General features: G+C 39.4%; 1 protein-coding gene across 3 annotated transcripts; it reads right to left on the bottom strand.

Moving 5' to 3' along the window:
* Window positions 1-1375: 1375 nt before the first annotated feature.
* On the bottom strand, window positions 1376-16954 carry fra10ac1 (FRA10A associated CGG repeat 1). Of its 3 annotated transcripts, none has more exons than XM_046376253.1 (14): window positions 16829-16954; window positions 16205-16281; window positions 16002-16094; window positions 15523-15568; window positions 15295-15371; window positions 15035-15118; window positions 14875-14959; window positions 13338-13383; window positions 5235-5348; window positions 4234-4276; window positions 3535-3674; window positions 3269-3319; window positions 2385-2469; window positions 1376-1577 (listed from the first exon to the last, which is right to left on the bottom strand). In XM_046376253.1, exons 1-14 carry the CDS (start codon window positions 16937-16939, stop codon window positions 1535-1537), a joined length of 1095 nt encoding a protein of 364 aa, XP_046232209.1. In that variant the 5' UTR covers window positions 16940-16954; the 3' UTR covers window positions 1376-1534. The 3 variants fall into 3 exon arrangements, with proteins under 3 accessions (XP_046232209.1, XP_046232208.1, XP_046232207.1); XM_046376252.1 differs by having other exon boundaries at window positions 5265-5348; window positions 16801-16947; XM_046376251.1 differs by having other exon boundaries at window positions 16801-16945.
* Between the last annotated feature and the right edge of the window lie 392 nt (window positions 16955-17346).

Genomic DNA, 17346 nt, shown 5'->3' with positions numbered 1-17346 from the left:
GGGAAAGAGGATCAGTGGATTGGTTCTGATCCCTGCCCCATACAGAGCTGTCTGGCCATGTTGTTCAACATCCCGTGTCCTGTCTGTCTGCAGATTCTATATGCAGGAAACTAGAGATTGTGTGGTGATTTGTCATCTATTTTGAGAATTTAATTTAGAAGACAATAAACTTTGCAGTGTGAAAGGTAACAACGCTGCAACACTGCACTTCATAATGTGTGCAGGACGCTGCTGACGCCTCCCCTGACAAAGATGGAATATTTTTGGAAGGAAAGCAGAACAAGTGCTGTAATTTATCATTTTGTGAGACACTTCACCTTGTCAACCCTTGTGTCAACACGACTGTTCATTCCCCAGACTGGAACAGGGTCAGTGGGTGCAGAGCTGGCACCCTAAACTGCTCCACCTCTCTTCCAACAGTTCGTTGGATGTTGAGCTTCACTGTTTTCGTATTTATCACCTTCAAGGTGGGAATATTTCTGATAAGTTTCCTTTAACAATGCATGTAATATTAGTTTGAAAGCCAATCAATTTTTTTTTTCTTAATAATCAAATTCCTCCCAGAACATTTGTAACAGCACTAAATGTTAAGAAATTTAAAGACAAAACAAAAGTTGAAAACCTAGTTGACCAAGTGCAAATGCATCAAGGTGTCAAAATACAGCAGCCAAGGGGCGAAATCATCTCTCACTGCCACTCAAAAACAACACAATGGTGTCACAAAGTCCCATTCACTACCCCTAACCACGGTAGCTTACAGCCGCAGTAAACGACTCCTCCTGAGGAAACAGTGAAGGAGTTAGAAGGAGGCAGACGGAGCAGTAAGAGGTAAAGCAAGTCTTCATTTAAGCCAGGGGCTATAATCTCCCAGCAACCTCATGCACTTTCCTTCTCTGGAAGTTAAAGTGAAGGCAGTGCTTCAATCTGATCTTGGTTAGAGGAACATCTCAAGCTAATCTTTGTTGTCTTTTTATATGAGCAGAGTGAGTCTTGACTGTTAATATTTAAATGCTCACAACAAAACAGGTGTACTTTTCACCGTGATGCCTATCTGCACATTCGCACGCTAACACAAATCGCAACTAAGGCTAATGTCACTGGTTTGCAAATATCTGTTCAATCCCCAAAGTAGTGGACAAACTCTCGATGAAATGTTGCAGCATCACTTATTAATTAAAATTCATCCCAGAGGGACATAAATGTCTGTACTGAGTTGTCATCCACACATGCCAGACATGTCAATCTGGACCAAAGTTGTGGACTGACAGACACTGCCATACATAGAACCACGCTGCTAAAGTTGTCTAAAATTATTTTCCACTGTGATAGCGGGTGGATTGAAACAGTCTGGTGACAGACAATAAATCAAAGGTTCTGACAGTACAGGATAAACATTGTGTTTATTTCTGTAGCAGAACTGAAAAATACAGTCAAAGAGACCGACATCCACACAAGACTCAAACAGAACATGCTTAATGTCAGCGGAGCGCAGAAGGAAGAGTTGTCACAGCAGGGTTGCTGCTGATACCAGCAGTCAAAGAAACATGTCTTCAAAGTATTCATCAAATTCCTCCTCCCTACGCACAGATAACAAACAAAAAAGTGTTAGATCCCATCACGCAAGGTTCTAACAAACACAGACTGTTAAATGCTTTGAATCGGTGGCCCCTCGCAGTGTTAGCATGATGCCTTTTTATTTCATTTCCATTTTATTCAAACTCTAGACGATACGAAAAGATACGGCGTACCAAAATTGGTACAGACTACAAATGAATAAATAGTGATGAGCAGCAAAAAAACAAAAAATTACCCAAAATACCCCAGAAAAGCAATTGATCTACTCACTATTGTTGGCTTAACTGAATGCAACAGTGCAATTAGTATAAAATGTGATATGTTTCCGTGTGTTCTCCACGATGGTTCTCTTTTTACATTTAAATAAAACTCACCTACAACATAAGTATCCATGCACAGATCACTGAACCGTAACTTATGGAGTCCAGCTAATGGTGCGCTGAGGTAATTTATAGCTGGTGCAAAGGCTCCCGTGTGTTAGAGTACTTTGTCTTTAAGTCAGAGTTTTGCTCCCATCTTTGTACTTGAATTAACACTGCCCCTTACTGTTGACCTTTTCCAGGATCACTGTATCTTTCCGAGAGCAGGAATTCCAATGTCAGGAGAAAGTGTTACAGGAGCAGGTTAAAGGTTTAGTGACTTTCCTGACAGTTCGGGAGAACTTCGTGCATGGTATCTAAGTGGTCTTCAAGCTGTGCTATATACAGATCTTTAACATATGTAGGCTAAGTGGTAAATACTGTCTCTTCCTCTGACTTACAGCAGCTTACTGGGTGTGGTTTAATATGAACGCTGGCTGTTAACCTCACCTTGACTTTTCCTCCACGGCAGGGGCGGGTCCTCGCCAGTGGTCGGCTTCTGATTGGCCCTCTGGCTCATTGCCAGCTTCAGAGTCTAGAAAGAGAGTTTCAGAGAGTGTTGTCAGTCACACTTTCAGGAAGGAAAATCTAGTTCAACCAATAATCTATGCTCATCAATGTGGCTCCTAACAAGAGCCAAACCAGATCACATTGCACAAACTAAAAATGATGGCTTAGCTTTATCAGGTCCCATTTGTGTGGCAAAAATATGGTGTTCCTTTTCATTTTCTAGGAGACAAAGTGCTTTCATAAGCTTAAACCCTCCCTGGATGTGTTTCTCACAATTTACATAATGTTCTAGGATTCCCAACATTTAATCCAGTTCAGCCTTCAAACGCGACTGAGACAAAAGGCAGTAAGAAAGTGTGAGTGTCTGTGTGCGGATTCCAACACAAGCTGAACTCAATGACATGTCCTCCGGCCAGAGAAAGTTTATTTTTGTGGACTCCTTCACTCATCTACCCACCCACCACCAGACATATTTCATTTCACACTCACAGTGGAGGGCAAAAAAGACATGGAAAAAAGCAAAAGAGTCAAAAGCAATGGGGAGAATGACAGCTGAGAAAAAGCAGACCTGCTGTTGGTCTATTAGTATTTACTACAGGGCAAATGGATGTGTCTCCTAAAAGGACCGTTGGGGTGTTTTCACTCCAAAAGTTTGTAAGAGTGTCACGGTCCAGAGGCCCAGGGGAGTAGATCATAAACTGTCCAATGCGTGTGTTTTTTTTTTTAAATGGGGGAGGTACTACTTTCTCTCTTCTTTCTGTATGTGTCTGTGTGTGTGTGTGTGTGTGTGTGTAAGGGGGAGGAGAAAGAGTTATGAAGGCTACCTTTGTCTGAGTCCTGCAATTCCTCTGAGCTGCTGGAAGAGGAGGAGCGATCTGTCAAGAAACATATGTTTTAATCAAAAGGGAGTTCTTAAAAAATAATAATGTCAAACACAAGAGAAAAATGGGAATTATATCATTTCCAAGAACAAACTATAAACAAGGCTGCTCCCACAGGCTCCCATCTGATGAGATTACTGCCTTAATTAATGACAGTTTATTTGAAGGAGGAGAGGAGAGGAGAGGAGAGGAGAGGAGAGGAGTCTTACCTTTGTGCCTCTTGTGTTTGTGCTTCTTGGAGCGTGAAGACAAACTTTTCCTTTTCTTCTTTTCCTTCTTCTTCTGTGGTGGCTCCCGGTTCTCCTCTGATAATCTTCTAGCCTTTCTCTTTGCTTTTACTTCCTTCCTCCTACAAACAGAATATCACTTTGAACAAACTGTATTCACAATATAAAGCAGCCAATTATGGCACTATTCAGAAGACAAAGTGAAATCCATCAGGACCAAAGGCGCTTTCAGAGGTGCATGAATGAATCTTGGATAGAATTTTAAATGGATGAAAACTCTACTATACAAAATCTGCTGGAACACTCAAGGAGACTTAAAATCCTAACCAACTGTAAAAAGCCTGAGCATCACGAAAAGCCTGACTTTTGCAGATTACATTTATTTGGATTTCCATCCATAACTAGCTTAAGTTGCATTACTGCATTCAGTTGTTTCAAGATTCCACTTGCAAAAATAAAAAATGTAATATATAATCATGACTGGTAAGAAGGTCAGACAGGAGGCATAAATCCTGGTTTGAATTCCAAACCTGTTCTGCTGAAACATAACGTCTGACTGTCCTTAGTGACCTGCTCTACTTTGGGCAGAACATCACTCATCATGGGCAGAACAATCTACAATTTTAATGTAAAAATGTCTCAAAAGTGAAAAGTATGTTAGTATGTAAAAGTATGTCTTACTTATGGTGGTAGTTGAGTTTGAAAGAGCATTCAGGGCATAGTCCTAGTGCGAAAAACAACAGCAGGATTAGGTCAAAATGGAGCAAAATAATTGATTGTATTTAGCTGTAGTTGCTGTAAGCATTAGACATGATACTTACAGCAACATAAGTATCACATATATATATCAATATATCTATATATATGTATATACACACACACACATCCATCAATTTTCTATACCGCGAGGGTCTTGGGGGGGCTGGAGCCTATCCCAGCTGACTATCAGTGAGAGGTGGGGTACACCCTGGACTGGTCGCCAGTCAATAGCAGGGCTGACACACAAAGACAGACAACCACACACACACTCACACCTCGTGGGCAATGCAGAGTGAGGTACACTCTGGACTGGCCAATTAACCTAATGTGCATGTTTTTGGGAGTGTGGGAGGAAGCCGGAGTACCCAGAGAAAAGCCACGCAGGCACAGGGTGAACATGCTTACTCACTCACTTTACTCACTGTTTATAGTTACACACAAAGATTTGAAACTTAGGAAAATTTAAATGTTTTGATGTTTTGAGAAATGTATTCATTAATTCATAGCAACATAATCCTTTACAGTTCTCCAGTGTGCCAAGTTCATGCTCCGGGGTCACCACACTATGTTTATTATTGTCAAAACATTTATGACTGACAAAGCACAGAAAAACACTGAATTTAGATTTACTACAAACTGGATAACATTTTTAGTTGATGAGGAGAAACAGGATGTCTGGATGTGACCTGTTGCACTTGCTTGTTAAAACAACCTGTCATTTCATGCTTGACTGAGTTCACTATAACTGGTGGGTCCTCCAATTACGGTAATTATTCTAACAGGATTTCTGCGGTATGATACCTGAAGGAGGATTACTATGAGTCAGGTCTTAGACAGGAACCCCCACCAGGTCCCATCCACACAAACATATGCACACAGATGATTTTTACAAATAATAACCAGAGAAAATAGTGAGTATTTACGGAGTTTGACCAGTGCATTTCTCTTCTCGCCATGTTCCACGTAGGCGAAATTCACTTCCCAGCTTTTCAGGCCTTCCTGCTTCTCGCAGCGTTTGTGTCCACACTGGAACTGACCTGGAGGACCAGAGAGCACATGCATACAAACACATATTTCAATTACATTTCCATTCAGTTTGCATTTTAGCCGTCTAACTCTTATCCAAAGAAGTTTAGAATGTAAAAAACATTCCTTATTTGTTTACAAACAAATAATAAGAGGCAAAGATCAAATATGATCGCTGAAAAATTCTTGTGTGCAAAGATTTATTATGTATGATACAGAGAGAAAGAATATGAAAAACAAGAGAACTGAGGTTGGTAGAAGTGAATGGTATAGATATTAGAATTAAGGAATGCAGATTAGAAATGTCCCAGCACTTCAGTAATAGAAACCCTGCTTCTCCCTCTTGCCCTCCTCCATCTATCTCCACACACCCCATCGTCCTTATCCCCTGCTCTTTCTCTGCTGTCTTTCTTCGCTGTGCCTCATCCCCTCAGGCCTTCCTCCAGCCTGTGCACAGCCTGCCCATTATCCCTCGAGGAGCTTAAGGTGGCATTGATCTGGTCTCCGGGGTTCCTCCAGATTGTAGCAGAGGGAGCAAATGCGTCAGAGCTGTCCATTCTTGGCACAGCGGCGAGAAATGCTACTCTGCGAGAGGAAAGTGATGCCTGCTCTCGCCTGACTAAGACCGAGACTCTGTAAACATTCAGGTGAAGTGAGGCCTGCCGTCATGGCTTCGGGCCACTTGGACCATAAGGCAGACTTTCCCTTCACACGCTTAAGGATCTATGACGTCAGCTAAAAAGACACTTCCAAGGTTGCGGTGAGGATGTATGGGTTTATTTGAGAGGGCCTGAAATTATATTTAATTAAGTGAAAGTAATTGAAGTTTATATTTAAACTAATGTGGAGAGGGTCAATGTGCCCAAGCAGCCCTAAAGCAAAATACTGAGCTGGACTAGTTAAGATCTGATTTCTGTTTTCTAACTAATACCTAACCAGTGGCTTGGTAAGTCAAACACACTTAATTATTTTTGACTTACTGTATTTCACACTTTAGGATTGCATTGCAAGAATTTGGGATAAACACTCACATTCAAATGCAAAGAAGACTATGTTTACCATGTTTACTTATCTTATACTAACAAGTTAGCATGCTAACATTTCCTAATTAGCACGAAATAAAAACTGAAGCTGAGGCAAATGAAAATGTCATTAGTTTTGGATGTATGCGGTTGTAAAACAAATTAAATTAAATTAAATTAAATTAAACCTGACGGTGGCGCTAAATGAAATGCCAGGAGATCATCAAGGTAAATGCAATTCAGCCTGAGGGGGACATGAAAATGTGAACCAAACTTCATGATAATAAAAGATCAGATCTTTTATCAATACACCAATCAATTGCTTAGCGTAGAATTACAAAGATAACTTGGAAATAGGAAAGTTTTTTGTTTTTTTAAATAAAAACTCTCTCGGGAAGCAGCTGTGTATACATGTTCACCTACTACCATTTAAAAAGTTCGAAGGAAAAAGAAACTACAAGTGCGAACATATCCCTTTAAATCCTTCATGACTGGTCCTTTTTTACACTATTCGAGTGTAACTTGGGACAGGGCCATCTTCTCCACTCTGTGCCAACATAACGCCACGAGCAGTGATCGGTGCCCTGAGACCCAAGACAATCTTGTCTACACCGTCACCAGTGACGTCAATTACAATCACACTGGAAATCTCCCGTGACAACCAGCTCTCTCCATCACGCACACAGAAAAGTCGATCAAATATACCTAACATACGCACTGAAGCTTTTAACTGTTAACATAGCTGGTAGACTACTGCGCCCACACAAAGCTGGGTGCCCTTGAACAAGGTACTGAATCCCATCGTCGCTGAAGAGAAGAGAGAAACAGCTCAGTGTCGAATACAAAAGAATGTGATATATTCGAAAGTAACAACATGGAGAGTGTGAATGTGTCTGACCCTCCAGCTACTCATAACCACAACCCTGGCAGAGTGAAGTCAATAGAAATCTGTTTCTGGGCAATTTCTTTTGAAATAAATGTCAAAAACAAAATATAATCAAGGTCAGAAAAAAAAAAAAAAAAATCTTCATTTCTGTTTTCAGTCGCCTGTTCGCACATTTCACCTCATGAAAGCTAATAAGTACGACTCCTGTCACTTGTGCTGTGCTCAGGAAGGCAGATTTGTAAAATAGTGACACATCCCTGTTTTATACAATGAGCTTTACACAAAAGCTCCTGTATGGGTCTAAGTTCAAATTTATTAGAAACAATGCATTTCCACAGGGGTTTTGGTGATAAATATGGGTATCCTCACACATCACGTGAGCCTCACATGCTCCATGAAAAGAACTGGCACCAGGTTGGCTGAGTAAACCCACTAAGAGGGGAAACTCCTGTCCTCCTACGTCAATGGTTACTAATGCCACCAGCCTGAGATCAAGACGGATACACCACGGGACAGATGGCTGCATGATTAACATTCTCTGGATGAAGTCACAGGGCACTGACCTGAACCACTGATCTTTCACTTTTTACTCACTGCTGGGAAGCTATTAAAAGTTCACAAAGGGCACATTATATGAAAGTAGTCTTGTTTTTTGAGAGAATATTCTAATTTAACATTCTCACTTCATGGGGGGATTCTCACCAAGGGAACAGGTAATTGCTATTAAACCAAACAACTCAGATTGAATGCAAATACTTGCTTATTGTGTAGATTATTGCACAAGATCTTAAGAGACTTTTATTTAAAAGAATAGTTCAACATTTTGGGAAATACATTTACTTGTTTTCTTGCTAAATATGATGAGAAGATCGATACCACTCTCAAGTGGGTAAATATGAACCATTAGCTTAGGATAAAGACCGGGAGCAAAGGGAAACAGCTAGCCTAGCACTGTCAAAAGTTACCAAAATACCAGCTTAGGTGCAGGAACATTTTTGGCATCTTCACTTCCAAGAGTTTTCAAAAACTAGGTCTCCAGGAAACCTGCCAACATGCATCTAGCCAAGAAATATTCTGGCACAAAATACCCCTTAAAAGCAAAAATTGAGGCTGTCATACTTTGTTTTTTTGTTGTTGTTGTTGTTGTTTTAATAATCTTAAGAGTGGCAGGCTCCTAAAGGCTCTTCATTGTAGCTTCGTACTGAGTGTGGTATCAATCTTCTCATCTAACTCTCAGCAAGACAGTGAATAAACATACGTCTCAAAATGTCACAGCTGCTATTCCAAAACTATGCTACAAATTTCCATCAGGAAGCTGCCCAATACACGCATCAACTTCTACTGCTGGCTAGCGAGAGCCTCACATGCAGAACATTATGGTTCATGTGAAAAGAATACACCAACAAATAGTTTTGCCCCTATCCAAAACCATTTCTTTGCATTTTTAAAATGCAGTCTTGTTTGGAAAGCCTGTCAAACTGCTGCATTCATGTGAGATGTTTTTCAGCCAGTTCTTGATACCCACTACCCCTGCCCCTCCCCGGGGTCGACCACCTTTAATAAATTCTCAGCCTGTGGGGAAACACTGAACGATCCACACTCACTGCCCCAGGCAGATTTTTCAAATATTGGGAATGTAACTGGCATCCAAAAGACAGATTCTTTCTCCGAGCACATACTCCCACCTCTGACTCTGGATCAGATCTCGCCTTTTTATGGCTTTCTTTCACATTGACAAGCAGTCCAGACTGCTGACATGAAATTCAGCACTCTATTTTGCAACTATTGTTTACTCAGCATCCAATTAACTAAGTAGACCAAAGGGCAATACACACCACTGAGTTTATGTTTTACACTGTCCAAAGACCTGTGATCAATCTATATGTTCCTGTCTCTGTGGACTATTGAAAAGTACCCATATTTCACCCTATAAAGTACATCTAATAAGCTATCACTTCTAACACTTAGAATACCCTCGGTTACTGAGTCTGATTTATTTTGACTGGCACAACAGAACCCAGCAGAATATCCTTAAAAAGCACAAATCAAGTCTACGCTAGAACCCAGGTCAGGCTAAAGCAACTGAGAGGATCTTACCTCTAAATTGGGCTATCGCCTTCATTTTACTTATAACAGAAAATAATGGGAAACTGCAAGGATGTGATAGGATGTGACTGGGAACTCAATAACTTCTTGGCACACTAAATGCACACTAAATGTTTGTGAGCCTAACAAATAAGTCCGTGAATGAAGCAGAGGCAGGATCAGAGACCTAAACAGGGGCAAAGTCAGACAAGAGCAAGTGGAAATAAGAAAACGCCAGAAATCAGCCAAAATTAAGTCAATAACTCACAAAAGCTGTGATGTGATGTACAGGCTTAGGCTAAAGTGGTCTTACACTCCAGCTAACAAAGTTAGTTTGACAAAGGGGGCTTGGAGCTTGGTCAAATCTGAATCCTGCACTATAAGTAAAAGTGTGGCAGTAAACATGTTCAAACCATTTTTTTAAGACAGGAACGTTACATAAGACAAGACCATACTCCATTTACTTTGACAGGAGGAGCAATACATAATGTGGAACAAAACACCTGACTGTCGAGACACATTTTAATGTCACATAAGCTCAACCAATTTAGAATGTTTGTGGGATGTTCATTACAAAAATACGCCTTACTTGAAACAAAGATCATATTTGGCAATAGTCTCATGTGTTCATGTGTAATGTGAGCGGGGCACAACAAAGAATTTACATGGACTTTGGTAACATGACTTAAAGGTACCATGTTGAGTTTTTGACCACTAGGAATGCTATGGAATAGTACGGGCAGATTTCTGATTTGTTCGTCTTTTATACACACATTGAACAGACAATGAAAAAAAGTTAGCTTTGCAAATGTTCTGTAAAGAAGAAACACACCTAACACATTTGTTAGATCTAGAGAAACATTAAATTTGAACACTGTTTACAAAAAACCTCCACCTGTTTATAGCTTAAAGACTTTCTGGCATCCTCTTTGTCTCACACCACAGCTGGAAGAATTCATGTGAAATCTCACAGAGGCAGGAATGTTTCTGGTTTAGACAAAAGGGGGGTGAGAATGAAATAAAATAAATCTAATACAATTCTTCCAGGACAATGTAGTGAAAATTAGGACTCCCGGTGGAGGTTAACATATGATCCAGTTCACATGGTACGTGATTAAACGATATAATGTATAATGTACCTCTCAGTCTTTTAAAAAGCAAAGATATATCAACCCCTCTAAGAGAAGAGAGAAGGAAACATTTTAGTACTGCACACTCCTTCAGCCCATATCACACTATGGCCTTCACCTGACTGGGTGAAGAGTAGTCAGCATTACCTAATACCAACATGACCTGAAGTGCAAAGACAGCAGGATGTGATAAAGCGACGATTTCCAAAAAGTTCTGTGGCAGAGCGGAAATCCAGTCCGGTCAGCCGGCCAGCCCCACCCCCCTTTGGTTTCAGTTTGTCTTATTTATCTTTTAGCAGAAGTCGAGTCAGGTCACCCGGCAGGCACAACACCTGAGCCTAACAACTTTCAATCCACGACCTGAACAATAAAACAAATTTTCTTGATGTAGACTCATCTACAGTTTGGACAGAACTTGCACTGCATTCGAATGACATTCCTTACCTGCCTTCAAATCAAACTCAAGTCAGGGTGAGTCACTGATAAACATTTCTTCCACCTTTAACTTGCAACACTTTGAAGTGTTTACTCCACCTTCGAATGAGGATGCTGGGCCCACCTTATAGGATTAGATTAGTATTGATTTCACTGGGGAGTTTAGTGGTCCATACTCTAAATAGTGCTTAAGAAGTATTACTCTGGGAATCGTTAATGTAAACAAATCACAGACAGTTGAAGTGAAGTGTCTCTGACCTGATCTAATCCAACTTCCTGTTGAGTATTGCTACGGGGGCTGAACTGTCAGAGACCAGGATTACACTGTCTTAATCTGGAACAATATATTGGCTTAGTCAGCTTTTTCAGACATACTGGGTGTGTTTTTGAGGCCGTACTGAAGCAGCGGTGGAGGAAGTATTCAGGTCCTTTACGTAAAGACCCCATTCAGACATGTTTTAAAATGCATAAAAAATACTTTATCTTGACTTATTAACTTGCATCTGCTATGGTTTATCCACAATAAAGTTCAATTATCTTGCTAAATCACTCCTTCCTTCTTCCAGAATCCAATAAGAATATCTAATTTGTTTTTTTTTTTTTTTATTTCCAAAGCTTAACCTTTGGACACAAAGGTGTTTCCTACTTCAGTGAAAGATCAATTCTGAGTGTATGTGCAACTGAGGCATCACGTTTCCACACAACACTCGTGTAAGTTGAATACTGGACAAGATTTGGCTTCCGAACTAGTTCTGATGTCACAATGAGTCCAGAGAAAATTTACACTTTCTGTAGAGATATGTGAAAGCAGCTTTACTAACATCACATTCTAAAAACAAAAAGTCCTGCATGCATGCAAGTATAATCAGAAACATGCAGTTTAAGTACTGAAAGGTACTCAATACAGAAAAATGTCCCCTCTGACTGTTATGTTACTATATATGATATCATTGGATTACTTAAAAGCATTAATCAGCATCAAAAATGCATTAATTTACAATTGTAGTTAACTGAGGTGGAGCTCATTTTAAGTAACTGCAACTAATGATTATTTTCAATATGGATTCATTTGCTAATTAATTTCTCCATTAATTGATTGTTTGGCTCGTAAAAATTCTGACAGTTGAAAGAAATGCCATCACAAAGTGAGCCCAAAGTGATGAATTCACAATGCTTGTTTTGTCCAACCAATAAACCAAACCTCAAAATTAGTTAAAAAGAAATTGAAGCTATTGGAACGAAGAAATGTTTACATGAAAAATACCTGCTAATTAATTTCTGTAAATCAACTGATAAACCAACTAATCATTTTGGTTGTAAACTTGTAAACACTACAGGGTAGTTGTGCAAATATTTGATAGTTGTGACATAAAAGTGACAAGAAAAGTAAAATACAAGTACCTCTAATTTGTACTGAATTACATTTCTTGAGTAAATGTACTGCACTGATGAGTGTGGCTCAGAGCACATCAATGAGCTATTAAGTTAGGATTTCCCTCACCGACTTGCTGAAATTTTCCTTCCAGGTAAACTTATAAATACCTGTCACACGAAGGACAGCTAGACAGAGTGGAGGTGTTGTACTAATCCTGAACAATTAATAGACAGTAATCATCGAAATGCTGCCAAAATGTCAGAGGAAGGCTCCAGTGCAAAGGTGAAATGAGGCTTTTCTGTGATTCGGAGACATAAACACAAAACCAAACATTATGTGCAGGGGACCATTTGTGTGAATCAACAGATCAATGGTCTCAATCAATAAATGGATGGTGCAAACAGCCCCCCTCCTGCCCAAGGTTGGGAGCCACAAGTAAACAAGCAAACCAAAAGAAAATGTGAATGAAATATTTGAAGTGCTTTTGATGCCAGTCTGACAAACAAATAAATTGAAATAATGTGAACATTTGTATAACACTCTTACATATGGAATGGCTTGTGTTAGGGAGTATCAGTGGAAATTCTCTTTATCTATGTCGCCATCTAGTGGAGGAGTTTGTGAACTGATTTGTGGGCATGCTGACATGAAACACCTGAGGTGTGTCCCAAACGCATACTACACACTAATTCTTTCCAGAATGTACTATTTGTATTATGTATTATTTTATTTTAAGATTTTCAAAGCTGTGTGCACCACTTCCATTTCCTTTGCATTTAGGGAGACACTCTAAAATTGTGATTAGTATACATATGTACACACTACATACTAGCAAACCTGCTTAATACTAGTTGTAAGCAACTGGGACTTTTCTAAGTAAATACCTTCAAGGTCAAGGTGACTCTCAAATTAACAAGAACATTTTCAGAGTTTCTGTAATTAACATCACTATAAAATATAAATATTGTACAGTATGGTGTTTTGATAAAGTTGTTTGTACTAAAAGATAAAAAAAAACAAACATGTAAGTGTACAAACTCAAAATCAGGATAATGTCAATGTCGTACCTTTGCCAGAGACAACTTCATTCTCAGTCCGCCATCGAAATCCAAACTGTGGGCACAAATTTAAAAAGATACATGTAAAAACAGCAAAATCATTTATAACGAAACCGATGGACACACATCACTATTTCCCTTAAATTAATCTTAAAGTAAGCTTTATTTAAGTTTAATTCACTTTGCCCAGTCTTTAAACAGTCATTAGAATTCAATACCATTTGTTTCAGCGGAAGAATTCAGTGTCAGGGTCAGACTGCTGTTTAAAAATGAAATAATGTAAAAGCTCTTCAAATGTGAAGAGTGATCTCCATGACAATATTGTTTGTAAATATTTTGTCATGTTTTTCTTTGCTTTTTTCAAATGTAATTTGGGGGGTATGTACACAGTATCTCCACACAAAGCACTCATTAGTATTTTTGCCAGTGCCTTTACACAGCTATCGCAGCACACCCACCGACTCTGTGGATTCATCTGCACGATGTCACACCTCATTTACCCAACGCAACTCATCAAATTTGTCTGAACTTCTGGGAACGATGCAGCTCGAGCCTACATTGGCAATCATTCACAAATATGACAACATTCTGAGGAAATCTGGATTTTTGACGCAATTGAAGTGGAATGATAAAAGTCAGAAAAGTCCTAACTTTTAACACTCAATTTTAACTGCAGTGCTTCTAATAACTGTAGGTCAACTGAGGTTCTATGTATTATATATGTATGTCATCTGCCAACAATCTGACAACTTGATGGTCTGAACTATGCCATAACTTTGACAGATATTTGAGTAGAGCATCATCAGACCTAACAGTGCAGCCGTGGAGCCATAAGCACACTGCCCTTGGGTTCTACATATTGTCAGTTTTAAAAGCTGGCCTCAAACCAGAATGGGTGCAGTGGTCACAAGAGACAGAGCACAAAGCCAAAACACATCATACCCCCAACATTTATCTAAAATGGGCCGATGGTGGTGGAGATTAGTGTCTAAGTTGTGAAATATTAACCTTTGCTCGTAGTAAACACCACCAGGACAATTAGTGTCACTTTGGGGCACATTGCAAAAATGGATCCTCTTGCCAAGCCCTGGCAGTGGGGTCTGGGATGGCTGAGTAAAGTCATTACATTATTTTCTTTCTGCACATTCTGCAGGTATTGTTCACCTTATGAGAACTTGTGTTTTCACGCCCGAATGCCAGCCTCCTAATGAAGTACATAACACAAGTACATAACCATCTGAATCCTGTCATCCTCTTATTATCTGAATATTCCTACATTGTCTCAGTCTCATATAAGCACAGCACGGATACACAATATTATCATTATTTTCTGAAACTGGCTTCTTATTTCAGCATCTTACTGTTGTGACAACTTCAAAATGTTGAGCTACTATATATATATATATATATATATATAACTAAGTCACTAATCGTCAGGCGACATGAGTCACCTGTTACAGTATGTTCTATCACGTTGTTTGACATTTACTTAATGCCTATTGCAGCTGTATTTCTATTTAAAAATCACTCCGTCATTTCATCCCACCTTGTTTTCCTTGTATCTGCTCAGGTCGGCGATGCAGTACTCTTTAAACAGCTTGTCATAATACTTCTTGGCAAGTTCTTTTTCCCTGGAACAGAATGAATTCCAACACACTTATATAATTTCTTTATATTAAAACAGCCTGCATGAATAGTTGGCTCACCATGTCATGTCTTCCTCGTCCTCGTCCCTCCAGAGGAAACGATGATTCTCACGTAGCACATCCAGATCTGTTTTGTCACTGGCTCTGAGGGGAAGAAAAAATGAAATGAGAAGTTTCATAATCTCAAACAAACAGATAAGGAGAAAATTACTGATGGGGTACTTCGTTAATAAAAATGCTACTGGATGAAAACAATGCATGACCAATCAGTTATGGAATGATAGTACAGGACTTGCTTAAATGTGAGACACAATACTTACACGGAGCGTTTGAAGTCAGACATCTGTCCTCCATAATAAAGTATATAGTCACCGACAAACTTCTTATGTCGCTCAAACTGGAGACAATTGTTTAAGGTAAGACTTTCCTTAAATGTTTTATTCTGCAAATTTGAACTTCACATGTAGTTTTATCAATCTGGGTGTGCATTTCGTACTGAAATTGTCAAAAGAAAAAACACAGAGGAAGGTAAATTTAACAAAGGATACAGCATTCATTGATATTAAGTGGGCTCTTCTGTTTCTGGCTTCCTCTCTGATAAAACAGAATGAGATTAGTTTTAGAAAAGTACAGAGTGCCACACACACACAGGAATGCAAACAAGTAAAAGCAGAGAACTCAAACTGTTCCAGCAGTTTAGCCTGTCTGATGACTGCGTCTTGGTGCATTTTCATATGATTTGGAACTGAATTAACCAAGTACTTTTTGCTTTAAGTAACTTGGTCTCATTAAAGATCCCCTATTTTTTTTGAAACATGGATCAAAAGTGAAGGAGTGACAGCACACTATCATAACACCAAGGAATAACGGTTCCCATTTGGTTATATTAGCAGCATAAATTAATAAAAACACCCTTCTTCTCCGGGAAGTTCGTCTAATTTCAATTTGATTGAATGATTTTAATTTTACTACTGTCTGTTCTTAAATGACAAAATGACTCAAAAATTTCACTGTAATTGTACATAACCTGTCCACTTCATTGGAGTGTAAACTCCGGTGAGCCACCTTCGAGTGAGAACCTTTCTGGAATGGCTTCTGTAAGATTTCCTCCTCTCGTTTCCTAACAAAGGTACAAATAAATACAGAGAGCTCGTGTCAGTGGATGAAGTTTGAATAAACTGATGAAAATATTATTGAGCCTATGTAACTCTATATTCTTCCATATTTTACCTTTTAAGGCCTCTGTCTGAGGACTCTCCCTGCTCATCATCACTGAAGTCTGAGTCATAGCCGCCGCCGCCGTGCACCTGTGAAACACAGGAGTCACTTCCGCTCACACATGATGTATTTAGACACACGAACACACCAACTTGCAGAATGATGCGTATTTAAAAAGTCTCCACTGCACTTGTTGGGTTGATTGGCGATACAATATGACACTAGGGCTTAGTGTTTAATGAAATCGGAACTCCTGCGCACGTTTCCAAACAGAGAGGTTTACCGCTCCATCAAGTGCGACATAAACGCTAAAACTCAAACACACGACCTGATAAATAAAAAATAAACCCTGTTATTACATCTGTAACGTACAATTTTGTATCTTGTGCACGAGCTAAACAAATACTGCTTTTTGCTTAAAGCGAAACTATGACCTACAAAGGAATGAAGAGTTACTTCAGATGTTAATAGAGCTGGTCAACTGGCTAATTTATGTAGCTTATCTAGCTAACCGGCTACTAACAAACAAGCGAAACGCTAAATATTTTTCCAAAGGTGTATGCATAAAAGACGGATTGTGATTTTCGACTTTAAAAGATTCACGCTACCTTCACGAGGTTATCCATGGCTTTCCACACTCGTGTGTCCAGCTATTGCTTGCAAATGTTTACAAAAATGAAAAGAGCGTCGCCCGATGATGACGTCTAACACCAAATCGCGGTCTGATGAGGTTTTGTCTATCGTCATGAATTATGCTGAGCCAATCTGGTGAGAAAAGATGAAAATGGGTCTTTGCATCGTTTAACGTCCATATTAATCACCTACGGGGTTCGTCGGGAGCGCTTTGTGGTGAAGAAATTGTTGTCGGTGACATTAAAATTGAATGCTTCAGATCTCTATGGCAACCAGAGGATGTCCTCTGATGGCCAGTTGTTCTGTGCGGCCTCTTTGTTTGTAAACTGATTGTGCTTTCTTCATGTTTAACCCTCATGGTATCAAGCGTGTAATAATTACATTCATAAGGCCTGTATGAATAGCGCAATTCATCCATCAACCCTTTATTTCGATATTTATTGGAGGGTAATCATCAATACACAAAACAATATGGCTGAATAATTTAACCTACCGAGAAAAACAGACTGGCCTACAACATC

This window comes from Scatophagus argus, chromosome 21, assembly GCF_020382885.2.
Source record: "Scatophagus argus isolate fScaArg1 chromosome 21, fScaArg1.pri, whole genome shotgun sequence".
Taxonomy (NCBI): domain Eukaryota; kingdom Metazoa; phylum Chordata; class Actinopteri; family Scatophagidae; genus Scatophagus; species Scatophagus argus.
This window is presented reverse-complemented; position numbering and strand designations above follow the sequence as displayed.

Bases quoted from the DNA above. Each gene is read 5' to 3' on its own strand.
- fra10ac1 (XM_046376253.1), bottom strand. From the start codon at position 16,939: ATGACGATAGACAAAACCTCATCAGACCGCGATTTGGTGTTAGACGTC. The intron at 15,372-15,522 runs GTATCCTTTGTT...AATTGTCTCCAG, and splicing joins ACTTAATATCAATGAATGCT to TTTGAGCGACATAAGAAGTT. The intron at 3,675-4,233 runs GTAAGACATACT...TTCTGTTTGTAG, and splicing joins AAACTCAACTACCACCATAA to GAGGAAGGAAGTAAAAGCAA.